This window comes from Staurois parvus, unplaced genomic scaffold, assembly GCF_062004578.1.
Source record: "Staurois parvus isolate SC_StPar_1 unplaced genomic scaffold, SC_StPar_1.0 ptg000011l, whole genome shotgun sequence".
Lineage (NCBI taxonomy): Eukaryota > Metazoa > Chordata > Amphibia > Anura > Ranidae > Staurois > Staurois parvus.
Window position 1 is genome coordinate 28,091,049 of NW_028317807.1, and position 23,506 is coordinate 28,114,554.

The window sequence follows — 23,506 nt, forward strand, 5'->3', positions numbered from 1 at the left end:
TATGGAGGAATATGCCCATGTGAACGAGTCCTTAGGGTTCATGTGTTTGAGTGTATCTGGACATATATCGGGGCCCGGTTTTCTGCCGGGGCCACAGGTGTCATGTACGCGGCTTGTCCAAGTGCATTATAGGATACGTTGGTATGCAGGTATACTCAGTTCTGAGCCAAAACATGTGGATGATGGCCCTTTGCATGAACGTACGGATTAGTACACCCATGTGATCGAGCCCTAAAGCTGGCTTCACACTAAGATGAGGTTTGTGCACAGCAGTCATTCATTCCTAATGGCACACTGACCTCCTGCTCTAAACACCACGTACAAAACCCAATGCATGCACCTTCCCTGCAATCCGTGTAATGAACTGCAACCTGTGGGAATCCAGCCAGGCACGGAGATTATGGAGTAAATACACAGCATTTCTGTATGAGGGAAGGAAGATGTGCAGCTGCAGCAATGGCTGCCACGTCCCCAGCCTGGCTTCCTACCTCCTCTCTGCCGCAACTGCACCCAGGGGCAGGGAGGCCGCAGACTGTCCCGGGCTGAACTCCCCCTGCTCTCCCCGGGCCTCGGAGAAGAGGAGAGCCGCACTCCATACAGCACACACCAGGACAGAGGCCGCCATATCCCGACCTACAGCTGCGGCCCGCACTTCCGCCGTCTAGGCCATGGCATTCCGTATCCATGGAGACCTCCGTTTAGTCTCTTCCTCCAGGCCGGCTGAGGTAGAGCTGAAGAATATGCGGCTGTCATGGTTACAGAATGACGGGCTGATAATATCCATCACAGCTGGAGTTTATATACAGGACAAGATACATGAAATAAGAGAGAGAGTCAGACTAACAGCACTAATCACAGTAATGATCCAACAGAACCTCTCAGCTATAGAACACCATGGATCAGCCACAGAACACACCATAGATCAGCCATAGAACACCATGGGTCAGCCACAGAACACCATGGGTCAGCCATATAACCCCATGGATCAGCCAGAGAACACACCATAGATCAGCCATAGAACACCATGGGTCAGCCACAGAACACACCATAGATCAGCCAAATAACACCATGGATCAGCCAGAGAACACACCATAGATCAGCTATAGAACACCATGGATCAGCCACAGAACACACCATAGATCAGGCATAGAACACCATGGATCAACCACAGAATACACCATAGATCAGCCATAGAACACCATGGATCAGACATAGAACACACCATAGATCAACCATAGAACACACTATAGGTCAGCCATAGAATACCCCATAGATCAGCCATAGAACACACTATAGGTCAGCCATAGAATACCCCATAGATCAGCCATAGAACACACCATAAATCAGCCATAGATCAACCATAGAACACACCATAGATCAGCCATAGAACACCATGGATCAGCCACAGAACACACCACAGATCAGCCATAGAACACACCACAGATCAGCCATAGAACACGTCATGGATCAGCCATAGAACACCATAGATCAGCCATAGAACACCTCATGGATCAGCCATAGAACACCTCATGGATCAACCATAGAACATCTCATGGATCAACCATAGAACATCTCATGGATCAACCATAGAACACACCATAGATCAACCATAGAACACCACACATCAACCATAGAACACACCATACATCAGCCATAGAACACACCATACATCAGCCATAGAACACACCATAGATCAGCCATAGAACACAACATAGATCAAATATAGAACACACCATAAATCAGCCATAGAACACACCATAGATCACTCATAGAACACCATAAATCAGCCATAGAACACAACATAGATCAGCCATAGAACACACCACAGATCAGCCATAGAACACTCCACAGATCAGCCATAGAACACAACATAGATCAGCCATAGAACACACTATAGATCAGCCATAGAACACACCATAGATCAGCCATATAACACACCATAAATCAGCCATAGGACACAACATAGATCAGCCATAGAACACCATAGATCAACCATAGATGAGCCATAGAACACACCATAGATCAACCATAGAACACACCATAGAACACACCATAGGTCAGCCATAGAATACCCCATAGATCATCCATAGAACAAACCATAAATCAGCCATAGAGCAACCATAGAACACACCATAGATCAGCCATAAAACACACCATAGGTCAGCCATAGACCACCATAAATCAGCCATAGGACACAACATAGATCAGCCATAGAACACAATAACTCAGCCATAGAACACCATAGATCAGCCATAAAACACACCATAGATCAGCCATAGAGCACAACATAGATCAGCCATAGACCACCATAAATCAGCCATAGAACACACCATAGATCAGACATAGAACACTGGAGCTGCAAGCACTGATGTGAACTATGATATTGACAACCATATAACCTACTTTCTGTGCATTTTGGATGCAGAAAAAAAGCAACTGAAACACATGTAGTGTGAACGGGCCCTTATTCTATATGTTTTTTTTCCCGCACTGGATCAACACAGGTCATCACTAGAGCATGTAGAAAACAATGGTTTTCTATGTGCCCCATTCGCACCATAACACAGTGTGGTGCAATGTGGAAAAATGCAGCGCGTCTGAATTTTTCTGCACAGCCCTAAATGGCACTGCGTGTCACTGCTCACCAGCATAATGTAATTGTGCATGGGCATGAAGAAAGAAAAAACAAACAAGCAGTGTGATGCACTGAAACACACATCGTACTTCTCCCTGAAGAAGCCAGCACTGTACTAGCCTGCACAGTAAAACTAACCCTGGAATTCATAGACTGGTGCAGGAAGATTTTGCTAAAGTGTCACTTATGCATTCTAAGAAGTGAAGAATGTGCCAAATTCTTGTACTTGATTTCAGTCCATGCTACGCCAGTTATAGAAAGGATGTGAAATTTTCCCCAAAATCTGAATTTGGTGCACAAGTCGCTGTCAGAACCAACAGTGTCGCAAATGCTTCATGAATTTGGCACAATACATTAACAAGAGGGATTGATGCCAGAAAAGTGACGCAGCAGCTTTATTGTGTTTTATTGTGCAGGCTAATGTGAATGTAACTTTAAAGGGTTAGTTCACTTTTACCAACAAAATGCCTGTAGCACTACCCTCATAAGGGTCTCTAGATTTGAATTGGGTCCACCTAAGCTCTGCACGGCCAGACAACACGCATTTTCCACACTTCCCACACTGGAGTCATATTTAACATCTATTCTGACCACAGGATGGCAATAAATTGGGGGTCTTGCATATATATATATATATACATATATATATATATATATATATATATATATATATATATGCAAAACCCCAATTTATTGCCATCCTGTGGTCAGAATAGATGTTAAATATGACTCCAGTGTGGGAAGTGTGGAAAATGCGTGTGTGTAGGTATGTATATATATATATATATATATATATATACATATACAGTGGGGATCGAAAATTTGGGCACCCCAGCTAAAAATTTGTATTAATGTGCATAAAGAAGCCAAGGAAAGATGGAAAAATCTCCAAAATGCATCAAATTACAGATTAGACATTCTTATAATATGTCAACAAAAGTTAGATTTTATTTCCATCAGTTACACTTTCAAAATAACCGAAAACAAAAAAATGGCATCTGCAAAAGTTTGGGCACCCTGTCGAGTTAATATCTTGTACTGCCCCCTTTGGCAAGTATCACAGCTTGTAAACGCTTTTTGTAGCTAACCAAGAGTCTTTCAATTCTTGTTTGAGGTATCTTTGCCCATTTTTCCTTACAAAAGTCTTCCAGTTCTTTGAGATTTCTGGGTTGTCTGTCACGCACTGCTCTTTTAAGGTCTATCCATAGATTTGCAATTATGTTGAGGTCAGGAGATTGTGAAGGCCATGGCAAAACCTTCAGTTTACGCCTCTTGATGTAATCCGCCGTGGATTTCGAGGTGTATTTAGGATCATTATCCATTTGTAGAAGCCATCCTCTCTTTAACTTCAGCTTTTTCACAGATGGCATCAAGTTACCATCCAAAATTTGCTGAAATTTTATTGAATCCATTTTTCCTTCTACTTGTGACATGTTCCCTGTGCCACTGGCTGCAACACAACCCCAAAGCATGATTGATCCAACCCCATGCTTAACAGTTGGACAGAGGTTCTTTTCATTAAATTCTGTGCCCCTTCTTCTCCAAACGTACATTTGCTCATTCCGGCCAAAAAGTTCAATTTTAGCCTCATCGTTCCACAGAACTTGTTTCCAAAATTCATCAGGCTTGTCTATATGTTTATTTGCAAAGTTCAAACGATTTTTGTGGTGAGGACGTAGAAGAGGTTTTCTTCTGATGACTCTTCCATGAAGACCATATTTGTACAAGTATCTCTTTATAGTGGAATAGTGTACCACAACTGCAGTGTCTGCCAGATCTTTCTGGGGGGATCGTGCAGTCAAACGTGGGTTTTGAATTGTTTTTCTCACAATCCTGCGAGCTGTTCTGTCTGATATTTTTCTTGGTCTTCCAGATCTTGCTTTAACTTCCACTGTTCCTGATGACTGCCATTTCTTAATGACATTCCGAACAGAGGATATTGACATCTGAAAACGCTTTGCTATCTTATAGCCTTCTCCAGTTTTGTGAGCGTCAACTATTTTCAGTTTCAGTTTTCTAGACAACTGCTTAGAAGAACCCATGGTGCTGATTTTTGGGGCAAGGTCAGATGAGTCTGGGCATTTAAAACCTTTGAGATTGACATCACCTGGTCTTCCAGATGATGATTGAGAACAATCCATGACACTGGCAGGTCTCAGCTTGGCAAAGGGGGCAGTGCATGCTATAAATTCTGCAGGGTGCCCAAACTTTTGCAGACGCCTTTTTTTTGTTTTCTGTTATTTTGAAAGTGTAAATGATGGAAATAAAATCTAACTTTTGTTGACATATTATAAGAATGTCTAATCTGTAATTTGATGCCTTTTGGAGATTTTTCCATCTTACCTTGGCTTCTTTATGCACATTAATACAAATTTTTAGCTGGGGTGCCCAAACTTTTGATCCCCATTGTATGTAGTGTGTATGTATATATATATATATATATATATATACACTACACACATACATATATTCATTTTTTCATTTTGTAAACCTACCACTAGATGGAGCATTTTATAATATTTTTTTCCTTGTCTAATATTTTAGATTCAACATATTGTTAATTAATTTTTGAGAAAACAGCCAAGTAGACAATAACATGGACAACCATAGGTTCACAGTGATGCATAAGCATAAAGAAATATTCCTGATGTTGCAAGAACAGCATCTAAGTAAGGCAGTATGAACCGTAGGGGGGGGGGAGAAGATAAAGGGGGTGGAAGAGGGGGGGGAGGAGATGGAGAAGGGGGGGGGGGGGGAATGGATAGGGAGTTGGAAGGTAAAGGGGGTGGAGGTAACCATAGTAATTATGGGTTTAAAGACAAATAGTTAAACAAACCAGTCAATTCAGCTAGGTTATTATTATATAATTGCTAGTTGTACTCCAAGAACCAAAAAAGGTAAATGCCATAAAATTTTAATTGTGCATTTTGGGTGAAGTGCCCATATATGCCAGGCTTTGCAAAATTTATGGTATGAGAGATTGGAGTTAGAAAATCTCCGTTCCATTTCACATTAAAGATTGAGGTTGGCGATCACTCTTGCTAGAGAAGGGGATTCTGTGGTTTTCCATAGGCTAGTTATGTGGTTTTTAGCAGCGTAGAGAAGGTGTATTATTATAGTGTGGAGTTCTATGGAAAACCTGTCGATTTCTAGATGTAGCGCCAAGTCTGGAGAGGGAGTTATTGGCTTACCAGATAATTCTGAGATTATTTTGAATATGCCATTCCAATAGGATTTGATGGGTTTGCAGGACCAAATAATATGATATAAGGTTCCCAGTTCTCCACATTTTCCCCAACATTTGTCTAATATTATGATATCGGAATATCCTTTATGTTTTATAAATTTACTTTTACTTTGTATCCTAATACTGGATGTGGCTTAATATGAGGTTTATTTTAAAATGTTTAAGAAGATTTTGAGGAAGATTCTGTTAGTTCTGGTTTAGTGAAACATATCAGATACCACTATTTATGCAGACACTTGCATCCCGGCCACGTACTACTGAGGAAGTCACGTGTCTGTGACGATACGCGTGTAGGCAGAGCCAGGCGGCAGGGAGCTTGGGACCGGATGAGACACGGGAGCACCAGTCACAGTCATGCAAATTGTCTTTTAACAGTTTGTAAGTGCATTTTTTATTCAATAAATGTGACTTTTTTATATACTACACCAGTGTTTCTCAACCTTTTTTTCAGTCAAGGCACCCTTTAAAATTAAGAACAGTCCCGAGGCACCCTTTAAAATTAAGGACAGTCTTGAGGCACCCCATTCTAAAATGTGAAAAACTATTCTAATAGCTTTATATAACGCAGCAACATCCATATATGTAGGACACCCAATATTAGAGGTGATTTATTCTTTTGCACACTGGTACCGAGTAGTATTCAAATGTTTCTCTTCTCCCTCAGTTTTTCTCCATCACTGAGCTAATGTGACCCCAGCACCGATGGAGTGGGGCAGGGGAGGGTCAAACTAGGATGCTCTGCAGACAGCTGACATCCTCCTTAGCAACTGATGATGTCATTGGTTGTCAGGACGCAGGCGGCTAGAAGGTTGTAATGGTGCACAATGAAAATCTCTGGCTTTGTGTAACTAAAAGGCAGGCTTGTTCCACCCGCTGGCTTGTATACAAGTTTTGGACAATTTGCTGACATTTTGCCAAGACAACCCTGAAGAAACCTCAAGGCACCTGGTTGAGAAAGGCTGTACTACAGTATGGGGGCCCTTTCTTTTGTGTGAATCTCTAGACCAGAGATCGCTAACTTAAAGGGCCAGTCACATACACCATAGAAGGATCCATTTGAACCATTAAGAATAAGCCATCAGATGGGATTGAGACCATACATGAGAGAGAAATTGCCTTTAGGATTCCAATTATAAAGAAATAGGAATATTGACCTGTAAGAGGGCAGGTCACAGAGTGGAGGTGAGCGTGGAATTGAATGGTGGAGGATTATGCATATATGCATGAGTTTGAAAGAGCACATGGACTTTACTGGGAATATAAAATGATTGCATGTATTTAAGGATGTTTTTTCTTAAGTGATATGCAGTATGCACTATATTATGAGCACTGATTTATGTGATTCAGATATTGGCACAAGTGGGGATTTGTTGATTTTATGCTATTCATGCATTTGCACTTTATAATTATCAGCTCTTTCATGTGAGGTTCCACTAGGGGCGGACTGACCATTTGCAAACTCGGGCATTGCCCGAGGGCCCGGGGTCAGTAGGGGGCCCCATGAGATGCCCCTGGTACCTTTTTCATAGGCTTTTTTGAGTTTGGGCAAGGACACAGGGGACCCATGATCCCCTATTGCCTGGGGGCCCCATGAGTTGTCAGTCCGCCCCTGGGTTCCAATTTAAGTTCCACTTTAAATAAAAAATATACATTGGGCTGGTAGCCCTGAATGTAGATTCTGCCCACTTTCAGACCTTAAAGCGGAGCAGCCCAGTTGAATGCGCAAAAAAAAAAAAACAATTTCCCCATTCACACATATTATAGATAAGATAAACAGGGAGTATTAGGCTAGTGTTCCTAATTTTTGTAATAATTTTCTATTGTTGACCATTGCTTCTGGGTGTATATATATATATATATATATATATATATACACTATATTGCCAAGAGTATTGGGACACCCCTCCAAATCATTGGATTCAGGTGTTCCAATCACCTCCATGGCCACAGGTGGATAAAATCAAGCACCTAGGCATGCAGACTGTGAAAGAATGGGTCGCTCTCAGCTCAGTTTATTGAAGCGTGGTACCCTGATAGGTTGCCACCTGTGCAATAAGTCCATCTGTGAAATTTCCTTGCTACTAAATATTCCACCGTCAACTGTTAGTGGTATTATAACAAAGTGGAAGCAACTGGGAACAACAGCAACCCAGCCATGAAGTGGTAGGCCACGTAAAATGACAGAGTGGGGTCAGCGCATGCAGTGCACAGCAGTTGCCAGCTGTCTGCAGAGTCAATAACTAAAGAACTCCAAACTTCATGTGGTCTTCAGATTAGCACAATAACAATGCGTAGAGAGCTTCATGGAATGGGTTTCCGTGTCTGAGCAGCTGCATCCAAGCCTCAAATTACCAAGTGCAATGCAAAGCATTGGATGCAGTGGTGTAAAGCTTGCCACCACTAGACTCTAGAGCAATGGAGATCTGTTCTCTGGAGTGACAAATCACACTTTTCTGTCTGGCAATCCAATGGGCATGTCTGGGTTTGGTGGTTGCCAGGAGAATAGTACTTGCCTGACTGCATTGTGCCAAGTATAAAGTTTGGTGGAGGGGGGATTATGGTGTGGGTTTTTTTTTCATAGGTTGGTCTTGGCCCTTTAGTTCCAGTGAAGGGAAATCTTAAGGCGTCAGCATGCCAAGACATTTTGGACAATTTTATGCTCTCAACGTTGTGGGAACAGTTTGGGGATGGCCCCTTCCCATTCCAACATGACTGCAGACCAGGAACTTGACTGGCCTGCACAGAGTCCTGACCTCAACCCGATAGAACACCTTAGGGATGGATTAGAGCAGAGACAGAGCCAGGCCTTCTCGTCCAAAATCAGTGCCTGACCTCACAATGCTCTGGAAGAATGGTCAAACATTCTCATAGACACACTCCTAAACCTTGTGAACAGCCTTCGTAGAAGAATTTGAAGCTGTTATAGCTGCAAAGGGTGGACCAACTTAGCTTTGAACCCTACGGACTAAGACTGGGATGCCATTAAAGCTCATGTTCGTGTAAAGGCAGGCGTCCCAATACTTTTGAAAATATAGTGTATATACACAGTTGTGCTCATAATTTGCATACCCTGGCAGAAATCATGGAATTTTTACATTGATAATGAAAATATGACTGATCATGTAAAAAAAAACTGTCTCTTATTTAAGGACAGTGATCATATGAAGACATTTCTTATCACATAGTTGTTTGGTTCCTTTTTAAATCCTAAAGATAATCAAAATCACCTAAATGGCCCTGAAATGTTTACATCCCCTGGAATGTTTGGCCTTGATACAGACACACAAAGTGACACACACAGGTTAAAATGGCAATTAAAGGTTAATTTACCACATCTGTGGCTTTTTAAATTACAATTAGTGTCTGTGTATAAATAGTCAACGAGTTTGTTAGCTCTCATGTGGATGCACTGAGCAGGCTACATACTGAGCCATGGGGATCAGAAAAGAACTGTCAAAAAACATGTGTAGCAAGGTAATGGAACTTTATAAAGATGGAAAACTATATAAAAAGATATCCAAAGCCTTGAATATGCCAGTACTGTTCAATCACTTGTTAAGAAATGGAAAATTCAGGGATCTCCTAATACCAAGCCACTACCTCCCTCTCCACAGCCCAGTGCTCCAGTGAGCGCTGGGTGGGAGCAGAGCAGATAGAGGTGACTGATAGTCACTGCTCTTTGCTCAGAGTGGCTGTGAGAATGCAGAGTTCAGAAATCATGTGATCACTGACTTACCACAGTCAGAGCCGTCGGGGGACAGATGCAGCATCGGTGTCAGGGTCCTGTCCACGGCAGAAGTTCTGGAAAATCTGGCATTTCTGCCAATACTCTACATGACTGCAGAAGTACACATCAGCCTCAGTATAGTGCCATACAGCCTTTATAAGGAGGCTCATCATTTCCTCTAGTTGCTGGATGATCTCTAGCTCCCCTTGCCCTGCTCCTGTTTCCTGCGATTCTGACTTGTGATTACCTGTTACCGACTCGGCTTGCTCCTGTACCTGTGTACTCTGATTTACCCCTGATCTGACCTCGGCTTGGCTTACGGATACTTTTTCTCTCTCGCTCCTCTGTGAATGACCTTGGCTTTCCCATCTGACTACGTCCGCTCTGATTCCCACCTGGTACCTGACCTTGGCTTGAACCGACTACCCAGTAAACATCCAAATCCCGGAAGGGCTTGCATACCACGCACAGGCACCTCCTGTCTGCAGACCTATCTCCGTGCACCAGCTGTGCTTCTGAATGGACCACCAACCAGCACTCCTACAGGTGACCTGTGCAACTTTGGGCCTGACTCCCGCTGTCCCACTCTCAGGGGAGTCTGGAACATATCCACAAGGGAAGCCCTCTCTCCATTGGCCTCCATCACCAGGTACGTGACCAATGCTGCATTCACCTAGGTAAATATGATTTGGGATCCCATACTTCTCTTTTTAGTAGACAGTATTTTGGCATGATCAATCATATTTTCAATATCAATACCACAATTTCTGCAAACTTGTGGGGGAAATCTACTAAAGCTGGTTCACTTAGAATCTGGTGCACCTGTGCATGGTAGACAATCAGCTTCTGACTTCAACATATTTAATTAAGCATTGTTAATAAAACATGGAAGCTGGTTTCTCTGCAAAAGTGCACCTGATTTTGCACTCTCCAGCTTTAGTAAATAAACTCCAGTGTATATTCAGTATACACACAAAAATGAGTACACCCCTAAGGGAAAATGTCCAAATTGGGCCCAAAGTGTCAATATTTTGTGTGGCCACCATTATTTTCCAGCACTGCCTTAACCCTCTTGGCCATGGAGTTCATCAGAGGTTCACAGGTTTCCACTGGAGTCCTCTTCCACAATGCTACAGAGTTGGTGGATGTTAGAGACCTTGCGCTCCTCCACCTTTCATTTGAGGATACCCCACAGATGCTCAATAGGGTTTAGGTTTGGAGACATGCTTGGTCAGTCCATCACCTTTACCCTCAAATTTTTTGGTCGACCATGGTGAGGCCTGTTCTGAATGGAACCTGTCCTGTTAAACCGCTGTATGGTCCTGGCCACCGTGCTGCAGCTCAGTTTCTGGGTCTTTGAAATCTTCTTATAGCCTAGGCCATCTTTGTGTAGAGCAACTATTTATTTTTCAGATCCTCAGAGAGTTCTTTGCCATGAGCTGCCCTGTTGAACTTCCAGTGACCAGTATGAGAGAGTGCGAGCGATAACACCAAATTTAACACACCTGCTCCCCATTCACACCTGAGACCTTGTAACACTAACGAGTCACATGACACCGGGGAGGGAAAATGGCTAATTGGGCCCAATTTGGACATTTTCACTTAGGGGTGTACTCACTTTTGTTGCCAGCGGTTTAGACATTAATGGCTGTGTGTGGAGTTATTTTGAGGGGACACGTTTACACTGTTATACAAGCTGTACACTCACTACTTTACATTGTAGCAAAGTGTCATTTCTTCAGTGTTGTCAAATGAAAAGATATAAGAAAATATTTACAAAAATGTGAGGGGTGGACTCACTTCTGTGAGATACTGTGTGTGTGAGTGTGTGTGTATATATATATATATATATATATATATATATATATATATATAAAGAGGTATATCTGCCCCCTTGTTTTCTCACATGCATTATATCAGATAGCTGAGGTCTGTGATATAGTGTGCATGTGTAGTGACTGCCTTTCTGAATGTTAGTAGGTGAACCTGTTTATTGCAGTAAAGTGTATATGCAGTGCCTGTTATTTCAGTTAACCACATCTCTTATGGTCTGGGTCTCCAGAGCTAGTTTTAACTCGGTACTCAATAACCAGCATAGGCTAAAGCTATATTAGGCATCCAATGGCCCATTAGGTAGTTAGAGGACCCATTGCATGTCAAATTAGAAGTTACTAGGGACTATGATGAAGAGTAGATAAACTGACTGTGAGTGCTAGTACCACACCACAAACTGCATTCCAGACTAGTTGGACAATGGCTGCAGGATATCCCCATCATCTGCTCTTGTTCTTAGGTCTTTGGCATCAAGTTGGACGCCACATCGTAATCATCCTCAGGAGCCCCTGCAATGGAACTTCCACAGCAGTCATTTGGAAGTGTCTTTATTATTAGGTATATGCTGTATATATAAATACACACACACATATATATATATTTATATATAAATATATCTATGTATATATATAAAAATATATATAAATTTATATTAGGGTTGCACTGATACCAGTATCTGTGCCGATAATAAGCATTTGCAATAGTATCGGTACTCATGCAAATGGTTTGATACTATAAACCAATACCTTCAGGCGCATTTTTGGTCAGTTGTCAGTGGGATTTCCCTGTTGACAGCTGAAATGTAAACAAAAGAATGCTGGTAATTATCAGTTGTGAAGGAGCAGGGCCGCCGCTTCCTTAACAACCGGTGATGTTACAGCTGTCAAAGGGATTCTCCTTCCTCTCCCTCCCTCCTCCTCCCCTCCCACCAGCTGCAAAGGGTTATCCTAGCGGGTCTGTCATACTGCATGGTCCAGATGCTTCCTGGTTGTCAGCAGCGGCTATGGGCTGCTCTCCTGTAGTTGTTTTTTCCCGGCTGTTACATCTGCTCCCTTTCTCCCTGGCCAGGAGCTTGTGGTTGAACCATCCATCCGGCATCCTCTCCAAACATAGCAGCATGGACATGTGAGTGGACAATCTTAATTCCATGTGAAAATTAAATGAACAACTTCTATCTGCTGGAACTTTGTTTAGCTTTCTCCTTTGCCCAGTGTTTTCCATGTTTATGTGATACACACAAGCTTAGTATTGTATATACAACGGTATTTTGGGCTTTCTTTATGCAGAGACTGTATATTATCTCAATTCAAGACGTCCCCACTTTAAGGACTTTGCACTACAAGGACTGGTTGTTATGTAAAATTGTTGCGTTTATTAATTCATTATATAACAATCAATTTTTTTTATACTTTTATTTATTTTCACTTAAGTATTAGTATTATTACTAGTATTCCCACCCTACCTTCAACAACCTTGCCCTCACCACAGCCTCACCCAACTCCCTAACTCCCCCCTCACCAACCTCCCAAACCACTCCTCTATCCACCATTCCTAGGCAATAGGTGTATAGGTAATTGGTATTGGCGAATACTTAAAAAAAAGTATCGGTACTCGTACGTGGTGTTAAAAGAATGGTATCAGTGTGTCCCTAATAAATATATATATATATATATATATATATATATATTCAGGTACATGTACACAATTCCACCAGGACTCCTGTTGGGTTCTTTGGTGATATTACCAGTTTGTACATTGGATATACAGTGTATGTATATGTATGTGTGTGTATATATATATATATATATATATATATATATATTTACTGATATTTGACCAGTACATCCTGCATTACTTGATAAAGATCACATAAAATGCTTTTAGGCTTTTTATGTGTTAGTTTACTCACTGCCTTCTCTTTCACAGCTGCCATTCATAAAAAGAACCATCAAGTGCACATAAACTAGTAATCTTTAGGTTTACTGCTTATCCTCATTTTCTTTTAAAGCCAAAATGGTCTTCCAGTTTAAATCAGCTAAATACTTTACAAAAGAACCAAAACGAAACTGTGAAAAAACTTGCTGTTCATTTGCTTTATCAAGCAGCCACAGCCTGAGTAGAAAAACCTGCCCCCTGCATGCTGCATAGAACAACCGCTGGTCTCTGTGTGGAAGCAGCTGTCATCCTGCAGAGATCATAACTCCTCCTGAGTTATAGCTAGAGCCCTCCAATTAGCAAAGCTCCTGTTCCTGGCTGATTAGAGAGCTCTATCTAGTTCTGACCCAGCAGGGATTATTTTGGACCTCTGCTAATAGATCACTGTACAGAAATCAATGGCCATTCTCTGCAGCATGCTGGCAGGTGACAGGCTTTTCTAGTCAGGCTGAATCTCCTTTCTAAAAAAAACTATTAGGATTTTCCCTGCCGCGGCTTAAGTGGCAGAGGCAGCCATGACATCACACAGCTTCCATGCTTTACAGTGCAGCAAAAATGATCCCCTGTCAAGTATGGTTGGCAGTACCACCACCAAACATTACATTTTCATGTGAATAGGGTCGCTTCACAACTGTGAGCCACACACTAGGCTTGTCAGGTTTGGCACTGTATTTGCATTCAAATAGCCAGTTCAGCTGTCAAAAAGGCATTCAAGTGGCAACAGTAGTGTCTCCTGAATACCTCTCAGCTGAGTCGGAATGGCACTGTGAAAAGTGTTCCACTGCAGATCACTCTTCATTGAGCAATGCATGTGTAAACAAGCCCTAAACTTTGTGTACTTTTCATTTTGATACACCTTAAATGTATTTGGCTGAATTAAGTGGGGCCTTATTTTCAATTTTACATGTATAGTATTGTCTGTCTAGCACACATTATCAACATGATGAGTCTTCTTTTATTTGAACACTAGGTGGCAGTCTGCAGCAGACAGTATACTGCTCAGCACTTTACATCAGCTTCTTCTAAAAATGCTGCCACTACAAGCTGAACAGTACTGCTTAGCCCCAGGCCAAACAAACAAAATGCTTTCAATTTTCCACATTCTAAGCATAACAAGGCCATTTGTAAAAAAAAGTGGACAAAAAAATCTTCACTGCACAAACACAAGTGTAATCATGAAGGTCAAATAACTCCCAAAAACATATAGCAAATTTATTTATTATTTATTTCAGGCACTTATATAGCACTGTCAATTTACACAGCACTTTACATACATATTGTACATTCACATCAGTCCCTAACTCTCAAGGGGTGTACAATCTAAGGTCCCTAACTTACATTCACATATTAGGGCCAATTTACACAGGAGCCAATTAACCTACCAGCATGTCTTTGGAGTGTGGGAGGAAACCAGAGTACCTGGAGGAAACCCACGCAGGCAGAACATGCAAACTCCAGGCAGGTGGTGCCGTGGCTGGGATTTGAACCAACGACCCTAGTACTGCCAGGTGGAAGTGCTAACCATTTAGCCACTGTGCATTATTATTAATATTTAATTTTGTTTATTAACATTACTGTCTCTGTGGACATAGCAGACATAGTTTACATTTTAGTATTTGTATTACAATCATATACATTTTATATATAGTATAGACTTAAATAGAAGGGTTTTTTTTCTTTATGAAACTTTTAACAAAAATTTAAAAATAAATTAAAAGACCATAAACACAAATTATTCCATGTGATACAGACATGGGTAGCATTATGCCCAGACAGGACATAGTCAATATTCACCACCAGCAGCACTCTTACCCCTACCTAGGCACTTCCACTGTGTCTTCTGGCTGCAGTGCCCCAACAGTAACATGTGCTTTTACCCAATATATTTTAGCATCTTCACTATTTTCTAGGCACAAGGGGAGCCTTAGCCAGCATGACCGCCATAAAGAAAATTTTTAAAACACCACAATAATAAATTTAGCTGATTCATGTATTCATGCTGTGAATTGTCGATGGAGAAGTAAGGTTTGGATCCAAATCCCAGAGGAGCTCATTTTAAATAACTTGTTCTACTCTATTGGCAGGCTGCCAGGCTCCATGCAGATACCATTACATCATTACACTATAGGGTGCATTTATAAAAAATCCGCAGAGCTATTCGTCCTGTAAGGCCTCATGCACACTGCAATTAAAAAAAGCTGCTTCTTCAAGCATGTGAGCTGTTTTTCTTCTCTGCCTGTAATCTCCCCTCCATGTTAGTCTGTGTTTCCATGCACACTATAGGCATTTTCAGTTTAGTAGCAGGGGAGTTTACAGGCAGAAAAAAACATCACTTGGGCATTCAGGAGAACTTTTGAGCAGAAAAAAAAAAAAAAAGTTAACCAGCAATCTAGCGTTAATGCATTCTAATCGCCAAAATTCTGGCCAGTAGAATGTATTAATGCCAAATGTGGGAACTTGTGTTAACGCACATGAACATGCATTAATGCTCATTAGCGCCCATGCAAATACATGACTTTTTACCACATTTATGATGCTGTAAACTCCTGTACTCAGTACCTCACTCACCGCCCACGAAATTGCCACTCATTTCCATAACAAAATTGATGCAATCCGTCAGGACATAGTCAACTCGCAATCTACCTCCCCACCTAGCCTCCCCCCCCTATCTCCCCCTCATCTCTTCCCTCCTCTGACCTCGCAACCGCACTGCCCCCCTCCACACCCAAGACCCCGCTTACCGTAACCCCACCAGCTCTGCACTCCTTCAGCCCTACTACCACTGAGGAAGTCACCAGGGTCTTCTCAGAAGCCCGCCTCACTACCTGCCCCCTGGACCCTATCCCCTCTCGACTCCTCCAGTCACCCCCCTCTTCCCTCATCTGCTCCCTCACCCACATCTTCAATCTCTCCCTCTCTACCGGCGTATTCCCCTCCCCCCTAAAGCATGCGCACATCACCCCCATACTCAAAAAGCCCTCCCTGGACCCCTCTGACCCAAACAACCTCAGACCCATCTCCCTGCTGCCACTCACTTCCAAACTCCTGGAGCGCTTAGTCTACAACCGCCTAAGCGCCCACCTAACTGACAACAACCTCCTTGATCCACTACAGTCCGGCTTCCGTCCCCTACACTCCACTGAAACCGCCCTCCTCAAAATCACCAACGACCTACTAACCGCCAAAGCCAAAGGTGACTACTCTGTCCTCCTCCTCCTGGACCTCTCCGCGGCCTTCGACACAGTTGACCACCCCCTCCTCCTTAATAAACTACTCTCCCTTGGCATCAGAGACACCGCTCTCTCCTGGTTCTCCTCGTACCTATCCCGACGCTCCTTCAGTGTCACCTACAATGGTGCCACCTCCCCCTCACTCCCCCTCTCTGTTGGGGTCCCCCAGGGCTCTGTCCTTGGACCCCTTCTCTTCTCCATCTACACCTCCTCCCTTGGCAAACTCATACACTCCCACGGCTTCAACTACCATCTCTATGCTGATGACACTCAAATTTACCTCTCCACCCCTCACCTCACCTCCACTTTCTCCGCCCGCATCACTCACCTCCTAAACGACATCTCTGACTGGATGTCGCTCCATTTCCTCAAACTCAACCTCTCCAAAACCGAGCTTCTCGTTTTCCCTCCTGCCCGCGCCCCCCCCCCCCATCCTATCCATCACTACTAACATCACCACCATCAATCCCGCCCCGCAAGCCAAAGTCCTTGGAGTCATTCTGGACTCTAACCTCTCCTTCCAACCTCATGTCAAATCACTCACAAACACGTGCAGACTCCACCTCCGCAATATCGCCAAAATACGCTCCTTCCTTACCCCAGACACCACTAAACTACTTGTGCACTCCCTGATTATCTCACGCCTTGACTACTGCAACTCCCTCCTCACCGGCCTACCCCAGTGCAGGCTCTCCCCGCTTCAGACCATCCTCAACTCAGCGGCTAGACTCATCCACCTCACCACCCGCTCCACCTCTGCCACCCCCCTCTGCCTCTCCCTCCACTGGCTCCCTATCGCCCAACGCATCAAATTCAAACTACTCACTCTGACCTACAAAGCCATTCACAACACTGCCCCTAACTACCTCACCAACCTGATTCCCAAGTACCACCCTACCCGTACCCTTCGCTCTTCACAGGACCTCCTTCTATCTTGCTCCCTGGTCTCCTCCTCACACGCACGTCTGCAAGACTTCTCCAGGTCCTCCCCCATCCTCTGGAACTCACTACCCCAATCCATCAGACTGTCACCTTCCCTCCTCACCTTCAGGCGCTCCCTGAAAACCCACCTCTTCAGGGTAGCCTACCCCACCCTCACCTAACTGCTGCTCTCCTTCATTCCTCCTACCACTCCATCCCCCACAGCCACTTCCTCCTGTACCTCTACCCCCTCCCTCCTAGATTGTAAGCTCGAAAGAGTAGGGCCCTATAACCCCTCGTGTGCTGTTTGTTGTTGCTGTAATGTTTCATGTATTGTCCCCCCCTCTATTGTACAGCGCTGAGCAAACCCTTTGGCGCTATATAAACTCAATGTAATGTAATGTAATGTAATGTAATGCATTAATGCTCATTAGCGCCCATGCAAATACATGGCTTTTTACCACATTTATGATGCTGTAAACTCCTGCAGGAGAAGAAATATTTTTTAAGTGGAACTTTAGTTAGAAAATTAAGTCATGCTAGATCATGTCAGGCTGGCCCCTTTTGCAGGTATAGCTACTGTATGTAAAACATTAAAAATAGGTGCCTATACTGTTTAAAATCCAGTAATACGCTGTCTCACCCTGCTCTGCACATGCTCAGTTGCTCTCCATTTTTAGGCACTGTGCCAAATTTGTAGAGGCCGATCTGTGAGTCTAGAGATTAAAGCAGAACTTAATCTATTGGCTTAACCTTGTAGGAGTGACTCATGCAAATAGTAGAGGAAAGCGGCAGCAGAGAGAAATCACAATTGGTACTTTGGAGAGAGGCAAGTACACACTATGTAGGGATATGCTTCGTTCAGCTTTCATGTCAGAGGTTTACATCCACTTTAAGGGGTTTTTTTTTTTAAGAGGGGGGCATGGTCACCCTGGCTAAGGCTCTCTTTGTACCTAGATACTGTATGTACCTAGAACAAAGTGAAGATGATAAAAAAAAATGTGAAAATGATGAAAATAACTGTATTTCACTTGCGTATAATTAAAATTCAGAACCAATAATAGCATGCTTTTCAGATGCGGTAGATGCAAATTTGAAAACACTTGATTTACATATCATATCACCTCAAGGTAACATAGTTATATAGTTAATCCAGTGGGGTGTTTATTTTTTGTGCTGCCCTAGGCAACACAAAAATTGGCTTACAGAGAGACCCTGACACCAACCAACGCCCCCCTGCCCCATGAAGAGAGCCTGACATTGACTGACAACACCCCAGCCCCACCCCCCACCTGAGAGAGCCTTCCACTACCCCCCCCCCCCCCCCGCTCTGGAAAGTCAGGCTCTGCATACACCATCAAGCATCCCACAGCCTCTGATCAGATCCCACCTGGTCCCTATGCTGCATGTGTCCCTTCCATCCCTTCTTTTGGGGGACAGCTCTGCACCCTAAAAAATGTTGCTGCCTCCCTGAAAAATGTTGCTGCCCCCCCTGAAAAATGCCGCCCTAGGCAGATGCCTTGTGGTAAATACACCCCTGAGTTAATCTGGTTGAAAAAAGACTCCAGTCCATCCAGTCCAACCGACAGGTGTTCTGGTGTTCAGGTGTTTTGAGGTGCTAAGGATGTTCTACAAAGGTACATGACGAGACATGTGAGTGCCTGCACTGCAATTAAACAGTTACTTTGTAGAGTTAAAGATAAACCTTCACATTACCTGCTATAATGACTCTAGGTCCATAGAAAGGAACCCCCAGGTACCAGCTCAACTGTTTAACATCTTCAGATGTTCCTGGGATCTCAATTATGCTACTGGTAACTGCAGATTACAGGGTTGATGTCTATCCCAGCTCTCCCACACTTTCCTTCATATCTGTATTGGCTGGTGATACCCCACATTGCATTTGCTGCCCAATTGGAATGCATGGGGTAGGGTGGTAAGACTCTGACCAGAATATTCCCGAAGTGCCAAAACATGCATTTGTATTTAAAAAAAAAATGCTCAGCTGATATTTCAGCTCTACAGAGAGCTCTTTTGGCAATGGTCAACTAAGAGGGTAATTGGAGCTGTTGATTGATAAAGTACACCTACTATCCACACAAAAATGAAACAATTACATCTTTTCAAATTGCACATGCATAACAAACAATACATGCCCTGGCACTAATGTGCATTGGGTGTGAATACTTACAATGTTAGTGTAGGAGGTAGGTAAAGGAAAGAGACCCTGGTTTACATGGTTGATGCCTCACCCACCTCCTGCAGCCACCCTTTCACACTGTTGGCTAGTAATTTCACCCATTGCAGTTGCTTCCCAATCAGAAAATGTAGGTTGAAACAGGAATTTTGAATAATATTCACACCAAAGACATGCATTTGTATTCAAAAATGATTGCTCTGCTACAAATTGACATTTTGCATTGAGTTTTTTATTTTGGCATAGGTCATTTTAAGAATATAATTGCCCCTGTTGAACTCTAAAGTGCACCTTTTAGCTACACAAAGATGAAGAAATTGCATCTTTATTAATTTACGCATAATTGCACATGCAGAACAAACAATAAATTCCCTGGCACCAATTGGATAATGCTTAATCTGAACAACGTAACTCTACATTGTTCACAAATAAATCACTGCTACAGGATATGTGTCAGATGATTATATCTCAGTGATATGTACTTCATACTAGTAAGCACAGATTTTTATTACCATGAACATCCAGTACTTAGAAGGACCTTTGTGCTGCATACATTACATTATGTTTTGTTTTTCGTTTTTTTTTTTTTAGATAACAGAGCCCCTATAAATGTATGCATTAACACTTAGATCTGGCTGATTGTCTCCTAACTTCTATTTGAAATAAAAAGGAATAGATTGACTGGATAAATGAATAATTATGTTAATGTTGTGTTTATGTTAATCATACATTTTGCAAAAAATATCATAAAAAAGAAATACTTTTTTTTTTCTTTGTGTTTATAAGTGATCACACAACCTCTGTTCTCAGGGGCTTGGAGATGTGGGGGTGCACACTGCAGGGGGCGGGGGGCATGTCAGCAGGATTCAGAGGAAGAGCAGGATACTGATCCTTTCAGTGAAGAGCTGCATTGGGGTGCATGTCGAAAAAGTTTTTGCCATTGGAGGACAGGCAGGCTAGGATGGATTTGCTTCTATGCCAAATGTAGCCCGTCTGAAATAGGAAAGCAGGGACAGCCAGGATCACCAGGTATTTCACACAAAGGAAACAATATAATGAGAACAGGATACTTTTAAAACAAGTACAGAGTACAACATACACATATCAGGTATATGAAATGTTGGGGTAACATACACTTTAATGGTTAGCACTTTTGCCTTGAAGTGCTGTGGTCCCTGTTTTGAACCTCAGGGTTTGCATGAAATTTGAATCAGTTATGCATGCAGTTTGCATGTTTGCACGTTATGTGCTTGTGTCAGGAATGGACTTGCCAGTGGTGGTGGGACTCACCTGCCTTGTGGGCTGCAGTACCAGGGCTGGCCAGCGGGTGCTCTCAGCAACCAGAGGCTCACTCCTGCAATGAGCCATCACCTGAGGCTGATTGCAGCATGTGTATTTAAGGAATGGCCAGGCCTGTGATCAGGGCCTTGGTGTAATGTTTCCCATGAGCCCCTGTACCTGCATCCTGTCTGCTTCCTGCTTGATTCCTGATTCTGCTTGATCCTGACTCTGAGTGAACTCCACCTGTCCTGACCTCGGCTATTCCTGACCACTCTTCCGCTCTCTCCTGGTACCCTGTTTGCCCGTTTGCTACCGACCCGGCCTGCCCGACTACGTTGATTTGTATATATGGTTATCTGTTGGAGTTTGGGTTGTTTGCACTGTGTTATGTTTACCTTGCACTGCGTTTGTGTTGTTTAGTCTTAATAAATTGTCTTATTTTACACTATACCTGAAGCCTGCGTCTCCCTGTGTCACTCCACACATTTCTGGTCATACCCGAATCCCTAACAGCTTGTGTGGTTGCCCTCCTGGTTCTCTGGTTTCCTCCCATACTCCAAAGACATGCTGATAGATTGGCTCATTTCCATGTTGGTTATAATTATGTGTATATATGCCTGTAAAATAGAGATCTTAGCTTGTAAGCTGCATAAGGGCAGACCAATGAGAATTTACAGTAAGTAAAGTGCTGTGTAGATTGTATATAATGTTTATAAATACCCAAAATAAATAAATGGCTTCTGTAGCTTGCTATAATGGAAAGTCAATGCTCAAGTAGTTTTCCCCTTTCAGAGAGAAAGTCAAAAACTTCCACATAAATCTGTACTTCCTCCAAGCAGGAACATCCATATGATCAGGAGAATAAAGAGGGCTGCCAAGAAGCTCCAAGGTAACTCTCAAGTGGTTTTCAATACCTGTACTCTACAGCGTACAGTGGAAACCAATGGGTTTTCAAAAGAAGGCTGGGATACATGAAGAAGCCTGAGGATTCCAAGCAGAATGTTCTGGACAAGTAGTGTGTGTGGATGACTCGGTCATCAAAAACAAACACCCAAAAAAAACACAGCTGCCTTCACATACTTGCAGCAGGTTCTAATACAATGTTTGCAGGGCAAATCTATAAGTTCCAAAAAGCCTTTGGCACCACCAGGTAAGGTCTGCACATGCCATTTTGTCCTGCCCTCACAAAATCCTATTGGCTCTGTCTTGCTGGTCAGTTGGAATGGAGACAGTAAGGGATGGGACAAGCTTTGGCACTATCAGAAAGTGTTGCAGTTTTGCCTGTCAGAACAGACCAATTATTTATTTATTTCAGGTACTTATATAGCACCATCAATTTACGCAGCGATTTACACATATATATTGTACATTCACATCAGTCCCTAACCCTCAAGGGGTGTACAATCTAAGGTCCCTAACTCACATTCATACATACACATACTATGGACAATTTAGACAGGATCCAATTAACCTACCAGCATGTCTTTGGAGTGTGGGAGGAAACCAGAGTACCTGGAGGAAACCCACGTAAGCACAGGGAGAACATGCAAACTCCAGGCAGGTGGTGCCGTGGTTGGGATTCGAACCAACGACCCGAGTACTGCCAGGTGGAAGTGCTAACCGCTAAGCCACTCTGCCGCTCCTTATGTACTCTACATGTACACAATTAGGTATTCGATTCTGCTGTAGATATGGGCATGCTCCACTGCGTGCCACAGCTGCAACAATATTATTCTATTTATTTTTTATTTTTTTACAACCTCATTATAGATGACTCATCAAAATCTCATATAAACACTACTGATTAATAAATTCCCAGCTGCTTAATAAAACTACATTTCATAGCTGCAAATGGAATCATATAGCTTCACATTAGCCACACTTTCCTATAAACGTAGAGTATAGAACTGCCTTATGGAGGACTATAAGACTTCCAGGGCCAGATCATTGATGATGGTCTTATGAGTAGCCCATTTGGATCTCTGGTGGATCTAGGTTACCATAAAGTTTTATCTTTTCACTTTGAAATTAAATCAAAGGTATCAGAAGTCAAATTCTTAATACCAAAAGCAAATGCCAGACATTTTTTGCACATTTCAAATCATATAAAACTCTTTGTCAAACAAAATAGATTGTGCTTTCCGCATATCTTTCATCCAAGGTATGCCTTACAACACATAAATCATTTTGTCTTTGACTAGCTTGTTACCTGTGCAGTTGTGCAGAGTGATGTATAGTCAGATCAGAACTGTACTCTTGAAGGTAAAATTGCCAAACTAGTTGCTTGATTAATGTTGTGCAGGTACTTTGTTAGCCAAATAATTAATACATAATTAATTCTAAAATGGCAACGTGGAGGTATTCTGATGATTGCTCCATGGAAGTTGCCAAGAGACTACTAGCAACTTTTTGGAAAGGCAATTTAGGTAATAACAAGAAAACCTGCTACGGGGTGTAAAAGCCCTTTTAAACTGGAAAAGGATTTTAGAAAGTGGTCAAG

General features: G+C 42.7%; 1 protein-coding gene across 1 annotated transcript in view; it reads right to left on the reverse strand.

Moving 5' to 3' along the window:
- Positions 1 to 673, reverse strand: part of POFUT2 (protein O-fucosyltransferase 2) — a 30,149-nt gene extending 29,476 nt beyond the window's left edge. The window contains exon 1 of the mRNA XM_089671939.1: positions 489 to 673. Within this exon, the coding sequence (XP_089528065.1) occupies positions 489 to 625 (137 nt within the window). The 5' untranslated portion in view covers positions 626 to 673. The remainder of the gene's footprint in view (positions 1 to 488) is intronic.
- Positions 674 to 23,506: the final 22,833 nt, after the last annotated feature.